The sequence below is a fragment of the Thermobia domestica genome, chromosome 3 (assembly GCF_964235325.1).
Source record: "Thermobia domestica chromosome 3, izTheDome1.hap1.1, whole genome shotgun sequence".
NCBI lineage: Eukaryota > Metazoa > Arthropoda > Insecta > Zygentoma > Lepismatidae > Thermobia > Thermobia domestica.
The window spans coordinates 243,582,841-243,610,239 of NC_137456.1; the positions used below are offsets into that span (position 1 = coordinate 243,582,841).

Here is a 27,399-nt window from a genome sequence, read left to right on the forward strand (position 1 = left end):
ACGAAATCAAGGGTAAATTAGTTTAATTAAATGAATTTCGTGCCTAATTCCAGCTCTCATTGTTGCTGACCAAAAACTTTTCAGTTAATTTCGTAATGAATACACATTAAAATGTTCATATGGATGGGAAAATATCGCATTTACAGTTACTTTTCTGCTATTTTCTTTAAAGTCCTGTCCAGTCTACGAAACTTACGTTTACAGTGTTTTGGTACAACCAACTTAAAATACGCTGCACAATATATAATAATAATAATAATAATAATAATAAAATTGAAATCACTTTTGAATAAATATGTTCACATTATTGGAATGAATTTGAGTCACTTGTTATAATCTTAATGTCTGAAATGTAACTGACAAGGATTCCATTTTCAACCAATGCAAGAATAACAAGATTATTGAATGTTTAAATAATTAACACAGAATATGACTCTAGGGGGACATTTTCTGTAGTGTACGTACCCACTGGCAATTTTCAACCTATTATCATCAGAATCAGATTCACTTGTTGATATTGTTGCTTTTGAAACCACCCGTAACCTCTGCTTTGCTGACATTCCTGCGGATTCGTTCTGCTTTCTCTTTTTGCCAGGACCTTTAGGTTCCTGTAAAGTAAAGGTATCTTTTATTAACAATCCATTGATCCTGAGACCACCATTATTAATGGAAATACAACTATTACTCATGTCACAATATAACAATTATTTTCTATGCTTACGGCATTCGGGACACTAACAACACAAATACCTTATATGGTTATAGTACGTAATATTCAATCTAGTACAATGTACTACATCCACGTGTTTAAGCTATATTTAACACTAAAAAAAAAAACAACAAGCGTCTTCTATTCTTAGTATCGCAATTGAACAGAGAATATGAATTAAGGACATGAGTTCAAATTGTTCAAAAGTTTTGCAATTTTCATTAAGTTTTAATTTGCTAACGGGGACCTGATATCCTTTATACAATTCATGATACGATGTTTAAACTTCGTGGAAGCGCATAGCAACTTTCAGGTTTTCGGTCACAGGCTAATAGCGCATTTTCATACACTATTTCACTCAATATCGAAAATACACAATCACGCCGAGCAGGAGAAAATTTCAATCGATAATTTTAAAGCTAAACGCACCTATCATTTTGAAATATAAAAAGACAAAATAATAATAAGTACATTTACAGAAGTAAGTTTAGATTATATGTAAGAAAAGCAATACGTTATAAAGTACATTGAATACAATGAACTGAAGAATCAACACACTGTCGAAAGGAAACTGGAATTAGTATTAATAAACAAATAAGAGCGTATTCCTTAATGTTTTTACTACCAAATAATAATAATAATAATAATAATAATAATAATAATAATAATAATAATAGTTGGCAACATTTCTCCTTCGGCCGAAACACATTCCCGTATTCACTCAGTGTTGTTGGCTTACAATTTATTCCGTAACATATTAAAATATCGACAAATACACATATCTATGTATTTAAATCTACTTTCTATGACTTTTTATCCTTGAAAATGAGAGCTGTACACAGCTGTTGAAATTGTAAGGTGAAATTTTCCTTTATCCAACGAAATTCTATTACTTTATCTTACACACTTTTTGCTTCACTTTCCCATATAATTATTCACACCTTTTGTTTGGACTTTCTCTTCGTTTTCGGTCGGTCTGAATCTGACTCGGAGCCAGACACAACATCTCGCTGTCTTTTTTTCCTTCCTCTTCGACCGCCGCCACCTTTCTCGCCTGGTTCTCTCTTTCTGCCTCGTCCTTTCTTTCTCCCTTCGCCCTCGGAACTACAACAAAGAAAATTACATAGAACTACCAATTGTGAAGACAGTACAGTTGTCGGCAAAATGGCTACTCTATTTATATATTCATTTATCTTAAATACGAATGGTTCAATCTAAATACAACTGTCAGTAATATAGTGGAATTAATGTTCTTTCTACCTCAAAGAAAACTTACATTATAATTAGGGACACGAGTTTTTCGCACTAAGAATTTAAAAATTTCGCGTTTCGTTTTTCATATTTCGCATTTTGTAGCTCTTGTGGAAAAGATATTCATTGATATTTTTATAATTGTTCCTTTTATTCATAGATCACTACAGAAATAAACCATTAATTACCTGAAAACAAAATGCACTGAATATTTCACTTCACAGTATAAATTTCACTTATAGAAAATTATATATATTTTTAATCAAACTGAAGGAAAATTAATAACTAAACTTACTATGAGTAGGAAAGTTTTGCTATCTTCTGAAAAAACAGAAGTTACATTTAAGTATTAAACATATGGATGTTACATGTTTCCACATTTTTCTGCTTCATTACTGTACGTTTGTCACTTACCACCAGTCCATGACATTGACTAGCTAATTAAAACGACTCCTCCCCATCCAGCTGCGATGGTGACAGCTAAAGCGAAAGATGTTCTCTATAACCATGTCCGAATCACCCAAAATGCACCGTTCATATACCACGTTCTACAGTTTGGTCTGGGGAAAACTGGCGTTTGAAATTAATGAAAAAATATATAAAATTTCGCACAAAACTGCCAATTTCGCGTTTAATCGCACAACGGAAACCAATGAAAATACACGAAGAATATCATAAAACGTCAAGAAACTGAAAATTACTTAATTCTGATTCATTTTGTTTTATCACGCATTGCGAAAAACTTGTGCCTCTATAATAAAATGTTAATAATAAATCTGATACTATTATGCCTGTACATTTATCCAGTAAGTATGCAAGTTTCTATCTTTCTTCTGTACTATCTTAAATGCACGGAAACTATAGTATCACAAGAAAACGAAGGGCAAGGAAAAAAAAAAAAAAAAGAAAAAAGAAGGAACTGGATTTTCGAGAAAACGGCGTTTTAATATTGAAACCGCGTATAAAATGAATAGGGTCAGCCAAATCTTTTGCCCCTTTTACATGGACATTTCTACGTCTACTCATGCATGGCATATACAGTCAAATAGTACCAAGAGTCACCAATAGATAGGACAAAGTACCCGTTAAAGCACACACATGGACATTCCTTGTTTTTTCCCCTTACCCTTCAAATGATGAAGTATAAATACAACCTACGAAAAATTCACATATTTTGAGTACACAAGCAATCAGCTCCCTTTACTATAATACTTCAGGCCAAAGAAAATGTATTTGGATAAAATAAAATTAGGAAAGCAACACATAACAAAGTAATTCTCAAGTGATACCAAAAGAAGGAAGAAGGTACAATACACCAAAAATAATCCGACTGTTTGACCTAACCTTAAGAATACTAAATGCTATTCCAAAAGATAACGCAAAGGAAGAAAAACTAAATGAAATCCTCGCTTCACGATATGTATTGGATTATTTTGTTTCTTCCTAGCACATTACAAGAGCAGGCTTTCCAATGCTAAGAAAAAATATAGAAAATCACGACGAAAAAATATAGGAGGTTTCGTGAAGCTGTAAAAAAAGGAACATTTTCAATTATCCAATAGATAGAAATAAAACAAAATACATGGAAATTAAACCAATTGTTATATGAATATATATTCTACTCTAAATATAACTAAATGGGTAACTGTCTCCCAAAAACGCCAATGGAATTAAAACGCAGAAATGACAATGTAATACAGACGAAGTTGAAAACGTTACGCGGAAGACGCAGAAATACCGTTGCACCCTTCCCGGAACAACTATCTGAAATGTAAAATAAAATCTAAAATATAAACATTCTGTAGCTGGCGCTTTTAAGGTAAAATTTCACTATGTGTAAGTATTCATACATCTAAATAAATTAAATAAGTCTTTAAAATCACTACTCCATAGAACTTTTTAATGAATATGACGAAACAAGTTTTATTTTTTGTTCCATTTTGTAGCTGTATGAATGCTTTTTGAGCTAACTGTATATTGTTTGGTGTAATTATCTTTAGACAATAAGCAGGAAAAGACGAAACACAGAAGAGTGTCCGTTCAATCACTCTACCGTGGAGACAAAAGGCCCTCCAAAAACCCACACCTTATTTCCTTATGTTATTTTCACAAGTAGAAGTAGCAATGCCACAAACATGTACGAGGTTTCATTAAAATATAAGAAATATAGGAGTTCATAGGAAGAGATGTAAACATATAGGAAAACTAGGAAATATGGGAGCATTGGAAAGCCTGCAAGAGGGATAGATGAAGTGAGGATTTCATTTACTACTTCTTTCCCAAGGATTCCAAAAGAGGCCAGGAAAGTGCTTGTATATTTTCAGTTTAGCAGCGAATAGTCATTGCTAAAGATGAAAGCTAGCATCGAAACACGGATTTGACGGATTAACTTCCCCGAATACAAGGTAATCTCTTTTATATCTAAAAGAAAAAGGTTTACTTATGTACGAAGCTGTCGAATAAAAAAAAATTAAAAATGCACTAAAATTTACAAACAGTGTGTGATTGTCCTGAAGTTTGCAACAGAAATAGGCATAGTATGAAAACCCTAACAGGAGACAGCATTATTTACAACATGCTCCGAAGAGGAGAAACTTATTATAAGTCATAGTTTCGAAATTTACTGGTTTATTCGTACACAAGCTGCAGTGATAGATATCCATCACCATACTGTACCATTTGTTCTGCTATACGTTTAATTCCTTGCTACTGAGAAACGAACAACAGAGCAATGTTCCTTTTCTGGTCCATGTTGTCACTTGTGCTGCCATTTTCACACTATTATCCAACCCTTGTGTATGATTCCACTTGTATGATTCCAACTTCTAAAATTTAATTTTATATTAGAGAGGTTGTTTACTTTTGTAGGCTCGAAGAGTTGCTCCTCAGGACACGGTGATACTGTACAACATTGCCTTGATCCTACAAAGATTAGCAACTCATATACTTAAGGACGAAAAATCTACTTTGGAGACTGTATTACAGGCTGTGCATGAATTAGGATTATCACATAAGTAAGTATATTTTAAAGCGAAATAAACTGTTGAATGTATCGTACGATATGGCAACAAATCTGGGGCTGAGAGGTAAACTATGCCAAGTCACTTTTTGGCCGAAATTGAGTTATATTTTTCTTTACTTACATTGGTACGAGGGACACTAGGAACGTTTTAAAATGGTCATTATTGCAAATTTTAGAACAATCGGATGTTATTTCTCAATTTTAGCACATTTTTAAGGTTTTCATTTGACTTTCTCTCTTAGTACGCATTATATGAACACTCGCCCTGGTTCACATAATAATAAAACAATTCTAATCTACGTGGTGTACAAAGAACAGAAAATATTGACCAGGAGTATCAGGTGGTAACTTCTATCTCATAAGGGCAATAGGTAGAAGCTGCGTGGAGAAAGATTAAACAGAAAGTATAAAATGAGCAAACAAATAAGGAGGAAAAGGTGTTTAACAGCTATTCATCTGGCGATCTTGATCGTTTACATTCGTCTTTTTCCAGAAAGTTTTGCACTGGTCGTCTTTAGGAAGCAATATCTTACACGATTTGAGTGCGGCACTCGCTTCCAATTTTTTCTATATATATATTAGTCCAATAATTTACCATTGTAGGTTTTTCACGATATATGTTTTTCGCTGATTCACAACCAATAGTTACTATTTTCACTTGGAAAATCAGTGTGGAAACCATGAAATGAAGTGTGGGAATTATTAATTTGATATATTTATCCTAGCGTATTCCAAAACGAATGGCGAGATCTGCAAAGTATCGGACACCTATGAGTAAGATTCGGATTAGGAGAGTGTACGAAGCATTTCGGATAACATTCACCGAACCAGTCATATTTCACCACTATAACGCAAGAATATAATGCTATACTCTGCTGGTATAAAACAAACCCAACAAAGAACACGACTGCTATGGGAAGTACGGTGCAAATACTAGGTAAGAAACCGCATTTGTCACTGCAGACTCCAGATTCACTGCTGTTTCTCTGAAGATCCAACAGAGCACACACCACACCAGCTTGTAAATTTTTTTGGCAGGAATGACCCTATTGCATGATATAGCTGTTTCACAAAAGTAAGTCGTTTGATCGCATGAGTCAAGAGTAAGGCGACACTTCGCCAGTCAGTTAATGTATAATATAAATATTCCTTGGTCCAGTCATGACTCCTTACAAGGTGTTAGGATATCAACGATGATATCGGTATTCCTCGACTACTAAAAAAAAAACATTAAATTTCGTACAAAGAATTGACTAATGAACTGAAATCCACTGACTTGAAATTTGAATACAGTGTTTTGCTACGATGGATGATTACTTACTGTTCTTGTCACTCGCCAGTGGTTCATTCTTTCATTTCTGTGACCATTTAGTGCTAGAACATACTTAATGTATATCTGGAATGTAGATATTCTTAGTAAGCCTATATAGGCTTATCTGCTCAAGTTCAATAGCATTTGCCATTTCAGAAATGAAATGCTTCTTTTCTGTGATTCCCACTATCTGTCCTTAATCAAACGATGTTAAATCCTGTCCATGTTCTAACGTTACAACTAGTTTAATTCCTGAACACAACTTGTAACTGTCACATTATATGCAATTCTGCAGAACATTTTCCAGCAAGTCAAGAATATAGAAACAGCTTATCTATAGCTATTTTCAATGTCAACTGATGAAAAGGTAAAAAATAAATAAAGAAAGAAAAAACCTACCCTGATCTTTCCTTCTTCTTTCTCTTCTTTTTCTGTGATGGTTCGACATTTTCACTGTCGCTGCCACCGGAATCAGTAGCAATTTGATCGTCACGCTTTCTTCCTTTTGGCTTCTTTTTCTCGGCAGGTAGCTCCAAGAAAGCGATGGCATTCTTTGTTTTTTCTTTGTATTCCTTTCGTTTCAACAGCATTTGCTCTAATTCCTGTCTCCTCTTCTCTTCCAATAGTTTCTAAAATAATAAAAAAAATAAAAATAAAATACAACTACATAACATTCGCAATAGATTATATTTAAAATATAACGTAAAGTATGGTGAGTTGTTAAAGGGTAAAGGAATAAGAACAATTCAATGTGGTAGGACCATAAAGAAGTTGGTAACATATTCCATTTTCATTTGCTAGTATTGGACATTAAGGGAAAAAATACTTCGTTAAAGAAGTAAAACTACAATTCACAGGGCAATCACGAAATAGAAAAAATAAATTAATTTCAAATAATTTACAGTACTTAAAATATTTTCAATTTCAATGTTTTCTATGACAGTATGAATCCTGCATACCTTCGTGAAAGCAAATCATATTTTTCTTCAACATTCCCTCAAGCCATCATAATCGATCTGCTACTTTCACATACGATTTACACACCATAATAGGGGATTCATGTTATTTCAAAAAGAGAGAAAAACACTGCTCACCCTTCTAAATAGGTGTTTTGAATTTTTAGACGTATATTAAGAATAAAGGATGAGGGTCCATAAGTGGGGTGTTAGGCTCTAAGGAGTTAAATATTATGAGTTGTGTATTTATAAAGTAGGGTCGTTAGTATAAAAAATATACACAAATTAAAGCCAAAAGTTTATAACAACCTAGCTGAATACACTGAAACATTCTTAATGCAACAAATCACAAAAACCTAAAAAAAAATTACTGTGGCTTGTACAATAACCAAATAAACTACGTGAAAATCTACGCAGTAATTAAGCCGAGCCGTCCTCACAGCTTTCTCCACTTTCAGACCAATGAGAAATGTCAGCATTTATAATATAGGAGATGTGTGGAAGTAAAAAAGGACCTGATGCTTGTAAATATCTTTGATAACCCAAATACCATAATACAGTGGCTATATGTGCACAACACCCAACCACCCATGCACCAACCTTGCATTTGGAATACCAGCCACGAATTGGAGGTGAAACACCACTGTGGTACTGAATCTATGCATTGCATATTTTGGAAGACGTGTGATGTGATTGTAGTCCATTGTAGTTGAACACGAACAATATCATCGTGCTCTTTGTCAACAAATAGTTCATAAAGACCCAATTCACTCAAATGCTTCTCTGTATACGACTTGGACTGCTTAATTTGATACACCCTAAGCGTCATATCACGCAACTCCTTAATAGTCAATCTTGGAAAGTCCCCTGAAGTGTCAGCGGACATCTTGTGCCAAGTACTCTTGCGTTTTTCCAGTTTTCGGATTCTACTAGTATTTGTAAATGATTAGGTTGGTTCACCAAGATTAGAATTCGTTCGGCGATGATCTCGTCTTCCGTATCACTTGAGATACGAGAAGGTCGAAAAGCATTGCACATAGCACAAAATAATTCGAACAAACTCGCCAATTATGGGTAGCTGTGTGTTCGGTATTACCTGTCCGAGAGCTTTCCATCGTTTGGTTAAACCGTTGACAGCTTCGAACACTTACCTATTATGCGTAACTCAGTTGTGACTCATTCGATTCATTTGCGATATGCTATTTCTTGCTTTGTAAGAAATGTGGCATTTTTGGAATAAATCTTCCTTAACTCTTCGATATTTTGCACCACACATACATCTGTGCAACTTCAACAAGGTACTACGTTACTACAGTGCTTTATGTTCTCCTATAATCACTGCATGAACCTTCTTTTCCTCACAAATGCACACTTCGTGCAATCAAACGCAGTTTCGTTTGGTCTGCACGGGCAACTTTCTGCTACATGACGTCAGCGCAACAACTACCTACTGATTTTTTTTTTTTTTTTTTTGAGCGCAATCGTGATACACTTTGTTACTTATATATCTTATGTGTTGTTACATGCTTAGTATATTATATAAATAAGAAAGTGTATCAATGTTGCGCTCATAGTTTAACAAGCACGAGACTAACGAAAAATCAGCAATTTTTCGCAAAAATCCTCCTTGCGACTCTAAAAGAAACGTAAATATGGATAGCATGGAACAAATATTTACTGCATCGTTACGTAAGTATGTTCTATATTTAACACCGGTAGTTAGAATTATTGTAGTACTCATTTCACTTTTTAGAGATTTTTAGAGCCAAAAGACCCCCTTATGGACCCTCAAACTTTGTAACAATTAACAAAATAAACAGACAGAAAAAAAAGTTCGTATTTCCATATATCGAGAAAAACTAAACTGTAAATTCTTACATTCAAACCTTTTCTTCAAGAAGCAAATTCGTTACTACAGAGGATATCGTTAATAACAGTATATTACTACTATTAGCAAGTGTTACACCTTAAATAAAAAAATAAAAATAAAAATAATAAAATAAAATAAAAATAAAAAACAGCATTGTTATATTGTTGAGAACTGATTAATTAGATAATAATCGAGCAAACCATGAAACTGGCCTTGAAGGTATATCTGTCTGTGATCAGTGCACGATACCACACATTAACTTACACAACATTTATATGAAACAAGCAAATGAACCAATTTTACCTGTTCTTCCAACTGTCGCAGTCTGAAAGCCTCTCGCTCCTCTTCCTGTTTCTTTCGTAATTGTTTCTCTTCTTCATCCAGCCGTCTCGCTCTTGCCACGTGATACTGAGCTTGAGACAACAAGTCCTGGCACTGACGAGCTTCTAAAGCAGCAAGCTCCAAATCATATTTCATTCGGTCACCGTGTACAGACAAATACTGGAAATACCTGTTATTGGTAAGGAATAAAGTGTGTTCAATTCTTAATGGGCGAACGGCTACAGTAATACCAAACATGCACGCCTAAGTACGGGACACGTTTGACTATCGTGTAGATGTACGTATGTCGTTGAGTCTGGTGGAGAGAACGCTGAACAATTGTGAGAGCTAAATGAAAACTTTGTATTCCTAAACGTATTTTAAAATTTACCCAAAAGTTTTTGTGTATGTATGTAAAAGATACAGTCTTGTAAAATCAGATTATTCTTTTTGAAACTCCGTGCAGCTGAAAAGACCGATGTGAATAAAACTTGATATGTCAACTTTTCTTTCTGCGCAAATCTTAATTATTTACTTTCACAGAATAAGGTAAATTTTGATATTTGATGAAATTTTGTCCTTGTGTACGAAATGTATAAGGATACGATTTTATCTCCACATTTTGCAACTAGAAACCTTAAATGATTTTACCCAAATTTCCAAATTTTACAGTCTTCAGAAAACTAGAGCATGATATATGATATGTGTTTAGTTTTATCTATTATCACAATTACAATCTGATGTGTTCCTATATAAAGAGTGCAGCTTGTACATATTGGTAACAGTTAATCACAGCTAGTGAAAGGTTTTACACAACTTGATTGATTGAATGATTGAACGTAAGAAAGCACTAGAAGTAGAATGATTAAAACAAAATAAAATGCGAGTAAGTGAATGTTATGTAGTGTAAGTTAGTAGAAATAACATTGTTGAAACTACGTGAAATATTTTAAAATGCCGAAAGTATGCTTTTCTTTATAATAGTAGATGAACAATTTTCAGTCAGTAGTATAAAACTTATTTTTCATTTTTCTTTTGCTTTTTTTAATTTAAGCTGTTTTAGTGTATCAAAGAAATGTCAGCATATAAGATAGCATTTACACAATAGTCGTAACTGTAAATTAACTGTAGCTCTTACTATAAAATATCAAAAACATGTACGCTGAGTTACTAATTCATTTATTTTTTTTTTTTCCTTTTTACCCTTTGTACTGTGACTATTTTAATGCTTTTCTGGTACTTATATCTGGGGCTAAGAGGTAAAGTAGTGTAAGTCATAAAATATTAACTTCACAGGAGAGGCGAAAAAGTGTTTTGCAAGACAATGTTTTGTTTAACTACGCCGATTGTTTATTGACGGAAAAATTTTTCACTTCCTGTGTTCCAGTTGTCCCCATCTTAAAACGTTTCTAGTGTCCCTCGTACTAATGTAAGTAAAGAAAAATATGATAACTCAATTTCGGCCAAAAAGTGACTTGGCATAGTTTACCTCGCAGCCCCAGATATGTTGCCATATCGTACGATACATTCAACAGTTTATTTCGCTTTAAAATATACTTACTTATGTGATAATCCTAATTCATGCACAGCCTGTAATACAGTCTCCAAAGTAGATTTTTCGTCCTTAAGTATATGAGTTGCTAATCTTTGTAGGATTAAGGCAATATTGTACAGTATCACCGTGTCCTGAGGAGCAACTCTTCGAGCCTACAAAAATAAACAACATCTCTAATATAAAATTAAAATTTTACGTGTTTCTAATTATACAAAATGTAACATAAATCCTATTTAATCTTTGCACGACCAAGCTTTAGCAAGTAAAGTTAAGGTAAGTTAAAAAAAAAAAAAAAAAAAAAAAAGTGTACATTTTATATTAAATGTTACTACTATATTTTACTACAAGTAATAAAATTTTTGAAGATAAACGCCAGTAATGTGATTTTCTTTTGGAGTTTAGACACTACTTCTTTTGGTTTTTGGTTAATTTACACTGAATGTTAACCATTTTTGTACATTGTTTTCTATCTGATTACTTTATTCTTTAATAAGTGCATCTTTCTAATATATTTCTAATGGCAGAAAAAAAAAGAAATCGAAACAATCAACGCGACAATAATTAAAAATTCTGCTTCACAGCACACTTTTGTTTCTTGGACTGATAGACCTTCTTAACTTAGAAACAATACAGATAAGTTAACGATAAAGTAGTCCCAAGATAGGTGCACACAGAAAGAACTCGATATATAGACAATCACATTAAAGGTAAGTTTTGGGTTCTTCGACTAAACAGTCTAGAATAGGTGAAGAGCTGAGCCGTTTACGAGCTAATTTAAAAATGCTCAATTCACAAACATTTTCAGAAAACTGCATAATTACAAAGTTGATATTTTGAGAGGCATATTTTTAAATATTTATCATCGAAGGATTGATTTGGATAAAGGCATATGTAACAAATTTAAAATTTTACACGAAATTTATGAATTTACTTATTTTTGTTTTCCTTTAATTTTACAGATATTGTTTTCTTAGATTGTATAGTTATAGGCTGCTTCTTATTACGTCATATACTTTGATAAGCTTTGTGTGGGCAATCATACTCAAACAATCATTGATGGAATACATCGTATTTTAAAGAAAATGCTACGTAAGCCCTTATCCAAATTAACCCATCAGTCATCAATATCGTAGTACCCAAAATATAATGAAAATTAGCATCTGAATATATAATGTATTTAAAATGTTTGTATTCCACTGTATGTTTTAATACATTACAAATTTAAAGTATGTGTAATGTTTGAAAAAATACAAAGTTGTTGATTTTGAGAACCGTCTATTTATTTATTTATTTTGAAGATGTTAAAACACTTAGATTTCGTAAAATTTTCCCTCAAATTGACACCGAAGAGGTAGTGACTGCTAGGTTTCGTAGGATATTCTAGTCTTTGTCTCTAAGCAAAAACGAAATCTTATGTTTAACAATAAATTCAGTCAGCTTGATCTTCTGTATCCTGTATTTGTGTTCAAACAAAATGTAGGAGTCAATTTTTCCTGAAAGACTATCAACATTGTCAAGATATCGGTAAGAAAAGTTTCTAAGTGGCAACACAATTATTCAGACTTGTATAAGTACATAGACAGATTTACAGCTTATCAAACTGTGAGATAATGAAATTTTCTGCAGGTTAAAGAAGAGAAAATTAAATTGAGTAAAACATTTTGAATTGAATGAAACTCAAAATTGCACTGACCTTGTTTGTATTCCCAGTAGCCTGAACTAGTTCCTATATTCTGAATAAATTAACTGATTATCCTTTTTCAAGGTTCACTACACCTTAAATCATATTGTGCAAAAGGTTCGTCACATACTTGGGTTCAGCTCAGTGAAATATAGGAACTACTTCAGTCTATTAAGAATACAAGCACAATTTTATACTGTAAAATGTATTCCATATGATCTATTATTATTGTACGAAACTTGCGTAAATAGTAACATCGTAGATTATTTTTATATTGATACCGCTAAGATGTGACTTAGTGTGGGTAATAATCACAAACATTTAAAGAGCTAATTGCTTATTTTAGTGTTTTCTGTGGAAAAAAGTAACTAAGCTGAATAAAATGTAAACTATATTTGGGCAGCCGAAGTTCTTCATTAGATCTACTTCTCAAAGACAACAGGATTGGTTGCCGAAACCATACTAGGAGCAATATACTTCAATCAGAATTACTCAGGCACAAAATTGGTGATGTTAGTTAATCTCAATACAATGTGTCAGATCATATTTGTGTTAAAATATTTTACAAATAGTTACACTAGTAAGCAAACATTTTTTGCTGCTACGTAATATACATAGCTTAAATCTAACGTCTAACGCCCATGTTCTGCCTGATAAAGGAACTACTGGGAAGTTGTTACAGTCTTTTATCTTTCTTGCTTCTGCGATGCGATTTTATTGACCTCCAATTGTAAAAATGAATTGGATCATAAGTTTACAAGAAGCGAACTGCAATATGAGTTTCTTACCCTTTACACTATGAACACAATCCGAAGAGAAAAATTTTAACTATAGAAAAGATACGCCGTTGGGCTTTCTTACTGACGAAACGTATCTTTTTCGCGAGCTTATCTAGAAATCAGACACAAATAGTAGTATTCAATTTTCCATAATAAACTGGTTACATATTTTATATATAGGGTGTGAACTTCATTTCTGACCCACCCTGTTTTTTAAGTTATTTGATTTTTCGCCTTACAGTTCTCACAGATCATCAAACTGGCCTCTATAAAGTTCCATATCTTAATTCCCACTCTTTCATAGGTTAGTTTTGACCGAATAATTTTCAATATCTACGTCACTTCCGTTTTTTGTGTTTATCTGTGTATGTTGTTATCACGAACCTGTCTTGTTTACATATACTAGTTTACATATACTGCACATGACGAGGTCTATTTTGTAATCAATACTGTTCATTATCGGACAAATGATCGCAGTGCTGCCTTTGGCATTATTTAGTGAGTAAACTGTAAAACTTACAACGATACTGCTTCAACCAATATAAAATTGTGAGCACTTGTTTGGCACCACCTGTGCCGGAAAATTACTCAAACGGGTCAGAAATTAAGTTTACCCAAAAAGAAATCAGTTTGATCCCCTTTTAATGTGAATTTATTAGGTAAATTTGCATGGATTTTGAAACCACATACGTGTATATTTAAAATACACTTTTTTTTTAAATATGTGAAGTGCTTCTTGAAGTGCAAACTCATATTTTCAAGTGCAAGTGTAAAATGTGCAATACAGTACAATGTCAACAGATAGAGAAATGCTTCGTCATAAAATTCAAGTGCTTAGTGCTGGTGGTAAAAGTATCCGAAACAACTAAGAAACTGAAAATTAGCCGAAACACTGTACGGAAGTAAATGCGAAAGAATGAAGGGGATGTTAAGCATGCACAAAGAACAGGGCAGCCAACTAAAGTTACACCAAGAACAAAGAGGAAAATACGGGAATGGGTTAATGAGAAACCAGGTGTTGGAGCAAGAACTGTAGCTAAAAGACTGAACTTTTCAGAAAGATATCAATCTCAGGAAAGGAAGATTAGTCACATGGCAGTCTCTAAATATCTTCAGACTAGCGACCGGCGAAGAAAATGTTATATGCAGCCTAGAAAACCACTACGTTCGCAGAAAAACATATGCAACCGCTACAACTTTTGTAAGACTCTGCAAGATGAAGACTTTGCTGATACTCTCGTGAGGGACGGATGAAACGTACTCACGTGCTATTTACCGATGAGAGTCTGATGGAGTTCTTTCCTGTACCGAACCGGCAAAATCATCGGGTTCAAACATCGTCTCCTGAAACGATCCCTCCTATACGGAGGCCCAAGTTCGGCCTAAAGGTTATGGTGGCAGGAGGAATTTCAAGCTATGGGAAAACGGAATTTATTGTTGTTGGGAAAGGAAAGACGAATGACTCCCAATACTACCGAGATAAAATACTTCCAGTTTACCGAGCGTGTCTTACTAATCCCATTATGTTTCCTGTTCAACAGTACGCGATTTTGATGCAGGATGGAGCCAAATATCACACTGCAAAGGCAACGATGAATGTGATCGCCAAGGAGTTTCCCAGAGTGTGGAATGATTGGCCAGGTAATAGTCCGGACCTTAATGTTATTGAGCACTTATGGTCTCGACTACAGGACAGCGTGTTTCAGAAACCAAGGCCTCACAACAGGGAAACTTTGATTCAACGCCTCAAGGAAGAGTGGTCCGTCATCACACAAGAGGACTGTCACAAGCTAGTGGAGAGTTTTTGAACTAGGATCTTATAATGTTTGGAACGTCAGGGAAAGAGTACTAATTACTGATAAATTGGGCATTTTTCTTTTCAAATAAATCAGATGTGCAACGTTTCTTCATTGTATTCTTACTTATTCATGCATTTCATAAGATTTCTAGGTGGGTCAAAAATTAAGTTTATACCCTATATATATAAATGTGGAGAACAAAGTTCGTACAATTAGCTATCATTAATGTGTACTTTCTACAAAACATACCTTAAGCAATATCATCTTTGCCTCTCTAAGTTTGCCTGCCTTAAAATACGCCCTAGCTAAGTACTGAAGCACTTCCACACGATGATACTTGTAGAATTTACGAAGACAATTTTCATACTGGAACAAAGAAGCAGATATTTAAACCTTTACTTACGAACAATACTTACTATAAGAATCCATACACATACACATCTCAGAAGTAAATTAATGAATTGGTTATACGAAATGAGATAGTATTTTGAACAATAATAATTTAGCATTTCTACATATTTTTTTTTAAATTTCATTCTTACATATCATAGCTTTTACCTCTTATTATTTATATTTTCCTTCATAACTTTTGTATTCTTCAAAATGCTAAGAAATTCGAGATGTTATATATCTTCAATGTTATTTTGAGAATCATGTGATGTGAGTTTCTTACTCTTTATACTATGAACGCGGTCCGAAGAGCAAAATTTTAACTGTAGGAAAGCTAAGTTTGCCGTTAAGCTTCTTCGCTAACCAAAAGTACCTTTTTCGCGACCTTATCCAGAAATCACAGACATTGGATATTAGTCAAAAAAAAAAAAAAAAAAAAAAAAAAAATCAAGTAAATCACGTATCACTCACTATAACTGGAAATCTCAAACAGGTATATATTACACATGTAAAAATTATTCAACTTAATAAGATAAATATTATAGACATTTTAATAGCTTATATAGATCTATTATTATAAAATATTCTTATAATAACATATCTATATAAGCTATTAGCATTTCTGAAATATTTACCTTATTAAGTTGAATAATTGTATAAAATAATCTTGACCGAATTCAATTATTAAAAATCTAATATGTAATTTCTTATGTTAATACCAAAGTAAAATTGGGTATTACTTAGTTTCTCCCCTAAATCACTTGGTAGTGACACTGATTCACTTGATAGTGATTACGGTTTGTTATTTGTAACTGTGATAAGTAGAGAGTGGATTTTAAGAGGCAGCACCTTTTCTAAAAATGTAGTTGTTAAGCAACCAAAGTTCAAAATATGTATTTCTGAGCATAAAACGAACTGAAATGAAGGCATCTTGTTGCACCTTTTTCATGAATGTTGCACCTTTTTTGCAAGATTAATAAAAACCCCCCCTTTTTTTTTTACTTCTTTTAACCTTTAACACCTTTGTTGCCCCCTTTATTTTATTTATTTTTTTTATTAATGGACAGATCAATATTTTATTTTCAATCTGGTTTACACATAATATTCCACAAATTTAGACGCAATCTCGACGGATTTGCTAGGAACAAATCTGAACTGAACTTGCGAAACAATACGGACGTACAAACCTTTGCATGTGCTGACAAGATATGCACCACTGGTTTCCATTGATGTCGAGCAATGTTTAAGGATCACCTGAACTCCAAGAGAGAGAAATTAACATTCGAAAACATAGAAATGTTGTGCATAATCAAGTATAACCAGTTTCCGAAAATCCAGTAGTAATTAACGATTTTTCAAGCCACAATATATTTTTTTTCCTTAAACACCGAGTTGGTTTTAACCACTATTTTATTACAAGAATGTTGAATGGTGTATAAGTTTGAGATTAAATAAAACAATTTATGTCAAATGTTTAAAGTCATGTTTTGCTGGTGCAATGAATAAAGAATGTTCACGTAACTATATACTATATCACTTTCCTATTAGCACCTTTTTTTGCACCTTTTTGAATGATTTTAGCACCTTTCACTCCCTTTCTCCTACCACATTTTTGCACCTTAAAATCCGGTCCCTGGTGATGAGTATGAATGTAGTGAGGACATATGGCACTATAAAAATTATAGTGAATTATACAAAAACAAACTTGTGCTAGGTGGCCGCTAAAAAGCACGAATATTATCTAGCCGAATTAGGTCAGGAACGCAGCATGAGGGCCCGAGCGGTAGCGAAGGGGTGCGTCCGTAGGGAACAGGTGTGTTAGCGATTGTAGGTACACGAAAACGAGGTCGTCCACAACGGCTCACTATTAGTCACAGTATCGGCTCCGGAGCCGTTGATGGATTCTGGAAGATACTAAATGCCATCCGTAAAATTAAGAGAATTTTAATTAATTCTGTTTTAAAAATACATGTATACTGATATTAACATATGCTCAAAATATTTTTAAAAAAATACGAGTTTGCTTGCGAAGGGAATAAGAGTATTGTCGTTCGTAAACATTTTCATTAATAAAGTGGTTCCCTCTTAAAAAACGCTGATTTAAGATATATAGTGAGCAACAATTCTTGCTCAATCGCAGCAAAATGGGCATCATGTGTTGCAAACACATGGACATAACCTGTGTGGAGCTTCTTTGTTGTTTCTTCAAGTCAATCAAGAACCATTCGATGGGAATCTATGATAATGGTCTTGAAGATGCATACCTCGTCAAACCACTTTCATTTGTCTGAACACTTCCACGAGTTAATAACTTTCCGCACTCAGAAATTGGATCAGCAAACGATATCATAGAAAAACTTTCCGCACACAGTCGTAGTATATTTCATAAACAGGCCTCATATATAAAAATTCAATGACAGACATACTAATATGGAGAAGAAAATTATATTCCATAATGAGTTCAACTCAAAAACGTACTCAACAACTGCAAGGTAATTCTTTTACAATAGCCTAGAACGGTATTTTATCCTTTCTCCAAAGTATAGTTTGGAAGATTGCGTAATACTTAACAAGGTTTGTTTTATTCTAAATACAGAACAACTTAAGAACCGAAACACATGCACGTTATTGTCAAAATCTACAACAATAAACTCATTCTTGGTTCTTAAGTGGCAAATTTTCAAAATAAATATAAATATTTACCATTTGGATAGCGCTCACAAACTGCTTCTGCTCAACATATATATGAGCTATGTTCAACCACACATCACAGAATTCTGCTGTGGCCTCTCGTACTTGCGCAAAAATATCTCTGGCCTCATTTACACACCCTTTATGGGCTAGAACAGCTCCTAGAAATTCGAAAATAATAATACGTATCAGCTGCGTACCTATATCACGTAATGAATTTTAACTGAAAACTCCTGAAAACTAAATTTTATTCCCTAAACATATGAATCAATTCTTTTCTGACAGATGTTGATACCAAACTAAAACCTTAAAACTTATTTTGATTTTGAGAATAATACAATGACAAAATAGCTGACTGTCCTCCACAAATTCCATAATCTCGTTTACTTTCGTAAATTTCTAAATTAATACGAAAAGTTAAGGAAATATTTTCATCTAAGCGGCGTTAGTGTTCAATTGTAAAAGAAAAAAAAGTAGAACGCACTGTCACTAACAATGTTAGATAATGAAAATTGTTGCACAGTATGAATTTCTTCTTTTTGGAAACTCCAAATAAAACAAGCACCACTTCGAACTTTTTCTTGGAAATTATAAATTAACACAACAGTTTTCATTATCTAACATTGTTAGTACAACATTTTACATTAACGCCACTTCAAGATAAAATACCTCATTAACTTCAAGATGCAAAACACTTTACTAGTTTTTAACGGCTTGTCATGTGATGCAGTTTCTATTCCATTACAAACGTATTTAGAAAGTGTAGACTGAACTTACTTATTTTTTCTCTGCAAAAAGCTTGTTATTGAAGTGACCGTTTTTTTTTTTTTTTTTTCCAGCTGCAACAGATTTTATAACCATGTTTTAGTGCACTGATCGGCAAACTACGCCCCACGGGCCTGATATGACCCTCTGAACGTTACCCGGCTCACGATATGATTCCTAATACGATGAATGAAAAGAATAGGGTTACGTCGAAACAGATGTAGAAACAAACTGAAAGATAAGCATTTAATTTCACTTCCGAGAATCAGAGCATCCCAATTCGAACCACAGTATTACAAAATTCAATTATTAATAAAGCTTAATATTATAAGGATTTTGGAAACAATACCATTTTTTAATACGTTATATTGGCTTGCCGTTTTCTTCTTTTTTCTTTACTCGATTACCGGTGGGGGCACACGGTCGAAAAAGTTTAAAACGCTTTTTCAGGCCAGCCACCCTGAACGAGGTTTTCCTGGGTTTTCCTCATTCATACCAGGAAAATGCCGGAGTGGTACCTAACTTATAGGTCCCAGGGCGCTTCTTCTTTTTTTTTCACCGGATAGTGTACTCGACGAGGGTCGTTATCCCTCAAACGTGACGGGCTAAAGGGCCTTAGATGCCGAAAGACAAGAAAACTAAACCCTAAATCCTTCTTTTTCTTTGGCCCTCTTTTAAAAATAATAATTTTAAAAAAATCACTGTTTCAATGGATACCGAAGTCGAAAAAGAAATATTGAAAAAGTAGCCAGAGAACCTCGGAAATCATTTGTTGTGATCTTCATGTCCAGGATGCAATATAAGAATTGTTTCTTTGTAATTTAAAAAAAAAAAATCAGTGCCGCATAAATAAAGCCTACCAATAAATCCAATTCTACCAGTAAAAGCCGAATCACGATGTTATTCACACTCCTAAGATCAATCTTTAAGTTTGGATACAAAACCTTATGGAACGAAATCTAGCCCAGGATAACAAAACCTTGTAATATAAAATCTCGCCATGTGATTTCTTTAGTGTAGAATGTTCAAAATATCGCTCTATGAACTGTATATACACCTATATTATTATTATTATTTAAAAAAAAACGTATACAGTGAAATCATTATATCTCCATAATAAGGAGATATTTTCGTGCTGGCAAGTTAATTAACGAAATTTCCGGATTAACCGAATCGTCAAACGCCTATGCGCAACTAAAATAAAAACATCATCAAGGAGTAGAGTTTAGTTACTTATCAAAGAGTAAGTTTATTGTTATGATGCATTGACTGCACTCCCCCATCCCTGTCTACTTTAACACACGTACTGTACTGTTCTATACGGGTAAAGAAATATCTGCCAGCTGAGATTTGGATACAAACATACTATCCAGCATACATACATACTATTTGGATACAGCACTATATATATCGGGTGTTGCAAAATAAGTGTTACAACTCTTGGGAGGTGAATCCTGCCACTGAGACAAGAAAAAAAGTTCTCTTGAACTTTCGGCTATAGGACATAGTTTCAGATCTACAAGGTGCCGAAAGCGTGGGAAAATGACTTTCGGACGCCAATAGTTCGGAAACTATCCAACGTAAAGAGGGCGGGTAAAAAATTCACTGAAGAAGTCATACCTGCTGTATTGAATTTTGCATGTTTCACAATCCTACCACATGCACGCGCAAGTGATTCCCCAAAGGAACGTAGGGAGTCCCGAATAATCTGCTAAATGAAAATCGATCTAAATGGATATGAATTGATGGGGTTTCTACCAGGTAACAATAATTCGTTTGTATTAAGTCGATATCTGGAACAAATACAAAATGATGGACACTTTAATGTCCGTTGTGTGTGGTTGCATAATCGCCAGATACGGATGATGGGCAACAGTGAAGTTCTGAGTAATTAGTATAGCGAATTTGAACTCAGATGCTCTAGAAAGACATCTGGAGTGTCGGTAGAACACAACAGATGGAGCAGGGTGATTCACATGTGTGGAAACAAGTAACAAAAAATGCACAAAAATGCACTCATACTCAGTAAACATGAGTTCAAAGCGTCAGAATTGTAAGGATTAGCGTCAATGACATGAAAGCCATTGCCAATTCACCAATAATATTCCCTCAACCCGATGCAATATGATGTGCACGATTGCATACCAATAAGAATGCAAGAACTTAGGCCAAGTTGAAATTGTGTAAATGGACTCACTAAGAAACTGGGTAAACTAATGAATGTCTCTAGTGGGATCGCATGATCGATATTGAAATGTGGCCAATGTGTGTGTTGATATCGACATGTAGCTAATGGACAAATGTCAACATGTCCCACTACTACTGGGACACCGTCTCACATGCGAAAACTAGGAAAATAATGTTGTACATTCTGCTATTACATCTGGTGCACTTTTTGATAGAACGTAACTAGAACAAGATTGTATCAATGTCCCACTTTGTTTGGGACATTATCCCACAGTCGACACATATGAAAAGAAATCTCTTAATCCATGGTTCAAATTGTGATAGAGCGTGAAAATAACAAACTTGTATTATGTCTCACGTCTTCTGGGACATATGACGTACTCGATATCAAAATACCTCCAGAAATATGTATCTTACACACAGTACACATGCCAAGACAAAGACGAAAAGGAACCAATTTGGCACATCTAACACTACAGCTGGAACACCATACATATGGAAAATAAAACGACAAGAGAAATAGGAAGAAACGTCTTAAAGCTCTGATTGTTTACAACTGTGCAGTAGAGTAACAAAATGTAACACACAAACATGTCGGGAGGCTGTACAAGAGCGCTTGCCGAACAAAGTGGGTACTCCTCAAAGAAATGTATACAGAGAAAGTGAGGCTTCCTCGAGCCTCAGGGCTAGAGCGCTCGCTTTCGCTCGCGTGGTCGCAATTTCCAATCCTACTGGGAGCCCACGGCCTCAGATTCAAGACCCGAGTAGTTATTTTCCTATTTTTCCCACGTGGGACGATGTCCCAGTAGTAGTGGCACATGTTGACATTTCTCCACTAGCTACATATCGATATCAACACACAAATTGTCCGCATTTCAATATCAATCATGTGATCCCACTAGAGACATTCATTTAGTTTACCCAGTTTCTTAGTGAGTCCCCTTGCAAAATTTCAACTTGGCCTCAGTTGTTGCATCCTTATTGGTATACAACCGTGCACATCATATTGCGTCGGGTTGAGGGAATGTTATTGGTGAATTGACTTTCATGTTCTTGACGCTAATCTTTACATTTCCGACGCTTTGAACTCACGTTTACTGAGTATGAGTGCATTTCTGGGCATTTTTCGTTACTTGTTTCCACACATGTGAATCCCCTGCTCCATCTGTTGTGCTCTACCGACACTCCAGATGTCTTTCTAGAGCATCTGAATACAAATTCGCTACACTTAACACTCAGAACTTCACTGTTGGCCAGCATCCGTACCTGGCAATTATGCAACCACACACAACAGACATTTAAGTGTCCGCAATTTTTATGTGTTCCAGATATCGACTTAATACAAACGAATTATTTTTACCTGGTAGAAACCCCATCAATTCATATCCATTTAGACCAACTTTCATTTAGTAAATTATTCGGGACTCCCTACGTTCCTTTGGGGAATCACTTGTGCGTGCATGGTAGGATTGTGAAACATGCAAAATTCAATACAGCAGGTATGACTTCTTCAGTGAATTTTTTACCCGCCCTCTTTACGTTGGATAGTTTCCGAACTATTAGCGTCCGAAAGTCATTTTCCCACGCTTTCGGCACCTTGTAGATCTGAAACTATGTCCGATAGCCGAAAGTTCAAGAGAACTTTTTTTCTTGTCTCAGTGGCAGGATTCACCTCCCAAGAGTTGTAACACTTATTTTGCAACACCCGATATATATATATATATATATATATATATATATATATTTCGGGATTAAGGGGCAATGTTCCCTCTCCTTGAGTTTAGATCAATATATATATATATATATATATATATAAATATATAAATTAACAACCAAGTTTTGAAAACCGTGAAACACTTCCCTCCAAGCACAACATGGCGCTGCTGGATTCGAGGAATAAGATTTTCCGTAAGTTGGATTTATTTTACGATTATATGTCCATCTATTTTTAACTCGTCATTTATTTGACTTTCCAGTGCCTGTAAGCTTTTCTGGTCCCATGTTATGTGTCTTTCTATTATTATCATTAAGACCCCAGAAACTCTTATATAGGGTTTGTTCTGACAAGATTTCGACCTGTGAGTCTTGCCCCAGCGAAATTTTGCGCGGCACTGCGAGATTTTGACTTTATTCTCAATCTTTACACTATCATTCCATTTTCTTCCATCCTACTCACACCAGTTCTGTTATCTACCAGTTATCTACAGTTATAACGCCCTAGGATATACTTATTAATTAGGAAACTGTCCGGCAAATTATGATTATTATTAAATAATAGTGAAACCACCTGTATTTGTGCCTTTTAATTTACTCATAGATAATTTCAAGAATCCTTGATGTTCTCTTTTTCAATTACGATGTACGTTAAAAAAAATCTAAGTCAAGAACTCATAACCATATTAATCCATATAAAGATACAATAAATTATAACAATTCCTAAGAAAGTAACGAATATTTACTAACTAGAAAACACTCACCTATTATTTATCCAGAAATATGAACACAGCAATACAGAAACTGAAAAAAGAACATACACATACGCACTCACGGAGAGCAAGTCAATGTTGTTCCACACACTTTCCAAGATCAGTTGCACCTATGACCAAGTCTTTAAGCATTTTTGCGTAACACCGAGTGACATGCTTCACAGTAAATTAAATCTTTCAGTAGGACTAATGATGATACTATTCCGATTTTGATCCCAATTACCAACAGTGTTACCGTATATGCTCGCGTAATGTCCGTACTTTCCTTTCTACTAAAATCGTGGTATCAAAATGTAGGTGCGGACATTACGCGGGTTGTTCAAAAAAAGCGCAATTTTCAGTCACATTTTTTCGAAGTAAATTTCATTTTGAACTTCCTACATAATATAGGTAAATAATTAAATAAAAAGTAAATAAGGACTACTAACTCACACCATGGAGTGTCTGGTGCCAGAAGTAAGAAAATGTGCTTTTTTTTCTTTTTTTTAAAGAAAGAAAAAAGCAAGTTTTTATTATAGATATTATTATATTTCACATTCTACCGGTACTCAATTATTATTCTAGAAATTATTATTATGGTTGGATTCAAGGGATTGACTCAAAATCCATAAAGAATATGTAGCTAGTATATAAATTATTTTGTATAATTTATTCTAAATTTTTAAATAGAGTGTCTGGTGCTAGAAGTACAAAAATTTGTATCGTGTTAGAAATACCACAAGACATAACTTAGATTTTCAAGCTGTGATTTTTAGTGTGCGGACATTACGTGGGGCACTTTTTTCCCCAAAAAAATATCTCTGAAGTTGGGGTGCGGACATTATGCGAGCGCGGACATAACGCGAGTGTATATGGTAGTTTCCTTTTATGTACATTTTAATAGTTTATTAGCCTTTTCATTCTTCAAACATTTTTCATTCATGAAATACTTTCGGCTTTGTTCTTTCTCATACTGGATACTTCATTTAACAGAGGCAACTCAATGCTAGTTTCATACCTGAAGAAATCCTTTAATATCTTTATTTATTTATTTATTTATTCGTCCTTATACTTTAATTAATTCATTTTGACCTATTTGAAAACATGAACAAAGATTTTTCATGTGCTGTACGAGAAATATGGAAATCCTAAACAGTAAGTGATGAAAATGAAGTCTTTCGCTTTAACAACCAATGATTATGCCCTAACAGTTAAGTGATATCTAGAATACTAAACTACTACTACGGCTCCTCAAAATGTATTTACCTATTCCATTGGCAGCCCAAATATTCTTAGGATCATTTCTAAGCACTTGCTTATACATTGCTAATGCTCTATCCTGATGACGTTTCTCCCTTTCTTTATCCTTGGTAGGCTGATGTAAAGTTTGCAACCATACATTTCCCAGTGCAATCAGAGAATAAGCATCATTTGCTGTTGCAGGATTCTAGTGGGAAAAAATTTAATTGTAACTAAACATAAAGACTATCTAGGGCTCTACAGATATATATATATATATATATATATATATATATATAATACTAGATACCACATAATAAGAAGAAAACACATAATACTTCATCATTTCAGTAATTCTTCTAACTGTTTATGACACTTCCAGCTTACGAATTACTCCAGTAAATATTAGACGACTCTTTAGAGACCCATTTTCGCTTTCACAAAACAGCAGAAACTGGGCTAAAGTTTAGTCGACGGTGTAAATTTTCATGTATTACTATCCACAATAAAGTTGTCTAAAACATTTTACATGTGACTGACAGGTCTCTTTCTTGTAACAAAAAGAATATTTTCTTCTCTTAATTTTGGTCGAAGAAAGATGGCTCATTTTGACTCAATCCTTCTGTACAGGTAAGCAGTAAAAAGTTATTTAAAGACTAAGAAATAATATGTGAAAAGAATGGCAACCTTTACAATTAGGGGAATAAAAACCAAGTAATTATAATAGAACATATATAATATATTTTGCAAAGTAAAAATAGCACTAACCTTTTTGTATTTCTAGAGAACTGTAGTAATTTTCTATAACTTCGGATACTCCGAGTATCCGTTTTCAAAGCCCAAAGCGGCTTAAATCAATGTGAAGTTCAGTGTAGCCAAATCATACTGTTATATCTATTAGTGCTTTCGTGATTTTTCGTAAATGACCAATATTGTGTGCAATGAAAATTCGGACTAACTGAAACTGAGTTTGTAATGCAAATTGTTAATATTGTAGCCACCTCCTATTATATTTATTTACAACAAAATTTCTATTAAGAAAAATTCTCAAAAGTAGTAAATGAATATATTTACAAGAATTAACTAACTAATATTTGTTTATGAAATTAGTAATAATGTTATCCCATTCTCTGTCTAAATTACCTTTTTCGGTGTTGAGTTTACGATTTTCTTTATCCTAACGAGAAATGCTTCAAAAACATATTGGAAGACAGGGGAAGGAAGAAGAAAGGAATTGGGAAGCAAGGAAGCGACCTGGGGCTTGTATGTTAGGTACCATCCCAGCATTTGTCTTGTGTGAATACGGAAAACAGAGGAAAAAAACTCACTTAGGATGGCTAGTCTGAAAAACCTGTTACATCTTTTCGACCGAGTATTCCCACCAGAAATCGATCCCGGACCGCTCGCACAATCTTCCAATCTAGTGTTGATTTTCCTTTATGTCATACTAATATTCTTATCTTGGAAAAAGCATGAAATTTCGTATATGCCGCTTAAAGAGATTTTATCCATGTAATAGCTTTTGCTTGGATCAAAGACCTTTCCAAATCCCTAGGGTATTAAGCTGACTTTTAAGTTATATTTTCTTCCTATTTTCCGTCATCTCAATGACAAGCTTGGGAATAACGAGAAGGAAACCCATTTGTTCGCTTGGTTGTCCCTGTTTTTAACTTCTCCATTTCTTAAACTTTTAAAAGCATTGTAAGCCAGTTTCTGCCAACTTTCCAACGTAAGCCTATTGTAACCACTACCAAGACCTCAGTTAAGTGTACAGGTTCTTAATTTCGATCACCCAGTAAAATAACCAGCCTAAGTTCTAATGAACACGTTAATCCACATATTCGCCTTAACCTTTCATGGATGTCCAGAATTTTTATTAACGAAGCACTATGAGGAAGGTTTTCTGCAAATTTTTACTGGAATTTATTGAGGAGCCTATATCAATAAGATCCATAAAATTAATAGAGGAGTTGTCTTCCAATTTCAATGCAATTTTTCAATTATAATTTCAACAGTCTGAAAACATATTGTCACTGTTTTTCAGTCTTATAAATGATCAGCGTAACGCTAGCGTAGCGAAATTACTTTAGATGCTTTAATTTCGGATTCTCCAAAATTCAGAATTTAAAATGACTGATTACTCTATTAGCTAACACTAAAGAAAGGGCTCCCCACAACTAACACTTCCTTTTGCCAACAGCAATTGTCTTCGAATTTAAAGTTGTTATTTAGTAGGCACACTTCAATGATCTCTGTGAGTTCGTATATTTCAAAGTCTTTAAATTTGTTCTGTTTAAGCCGATTTTGGATAGTTGCAATAGCTACGTAAATGAAAATGAAGCAAAACATATCTACTATGACTATGGATGTCCTTTTAAATTGATCTGCATTAGCTAACCAAAATATT

General features: G+C 34.0%; 1 protein-coding gene across 2 annotated transcripts in view; it reads right to left on the reverse strand.

The window, feature by feature from the left end:
• Window positions 1-27,399, reverse strand: part of Ctr9 (RNA polymerase-associated protein Ctr9) — a 95,205-nt gene that overhangs the window by 33,768 nt on the left and 34,038 nt on the right. For both annotated transcript variants that reach the window (XM_081752261.1, XM_081752260.1), the window contains exons 12-19: window positions 25,020-25,200; window positions 18,349-18,497; window positions 15,505-15,621; window positions 11,003-11,148; window positions 9,424-9,631; window positions 6,694-6,923; window positions 1,651-1,813; window positions 466-608 (exon numbers count right to left, since the gene is read on the reverse strand). In XM_081752261.1, coding sequence (XP_081608387.1) covers window positions 466-608; window positions 1,651-1,813; window positions 6,694-6,923; window positions 9,424-9,631; window positions 11,003-11,148; window positions 15,505-15,621; window positions 18,349-18,497; window positions 25,020-25,200 — 1,337 coding nt within the window. The remainder of the gene's footprint in view (window positions 1-465; window positions 609-1,650; window positions 1,814-6,693; window positions 6,924-9,423; window positions 9,632-11,002; window positions 11,149-15,504; window positions 15,622-18,348; window positions 18,498-25,019; window positions 25,201-27,399) is intronic.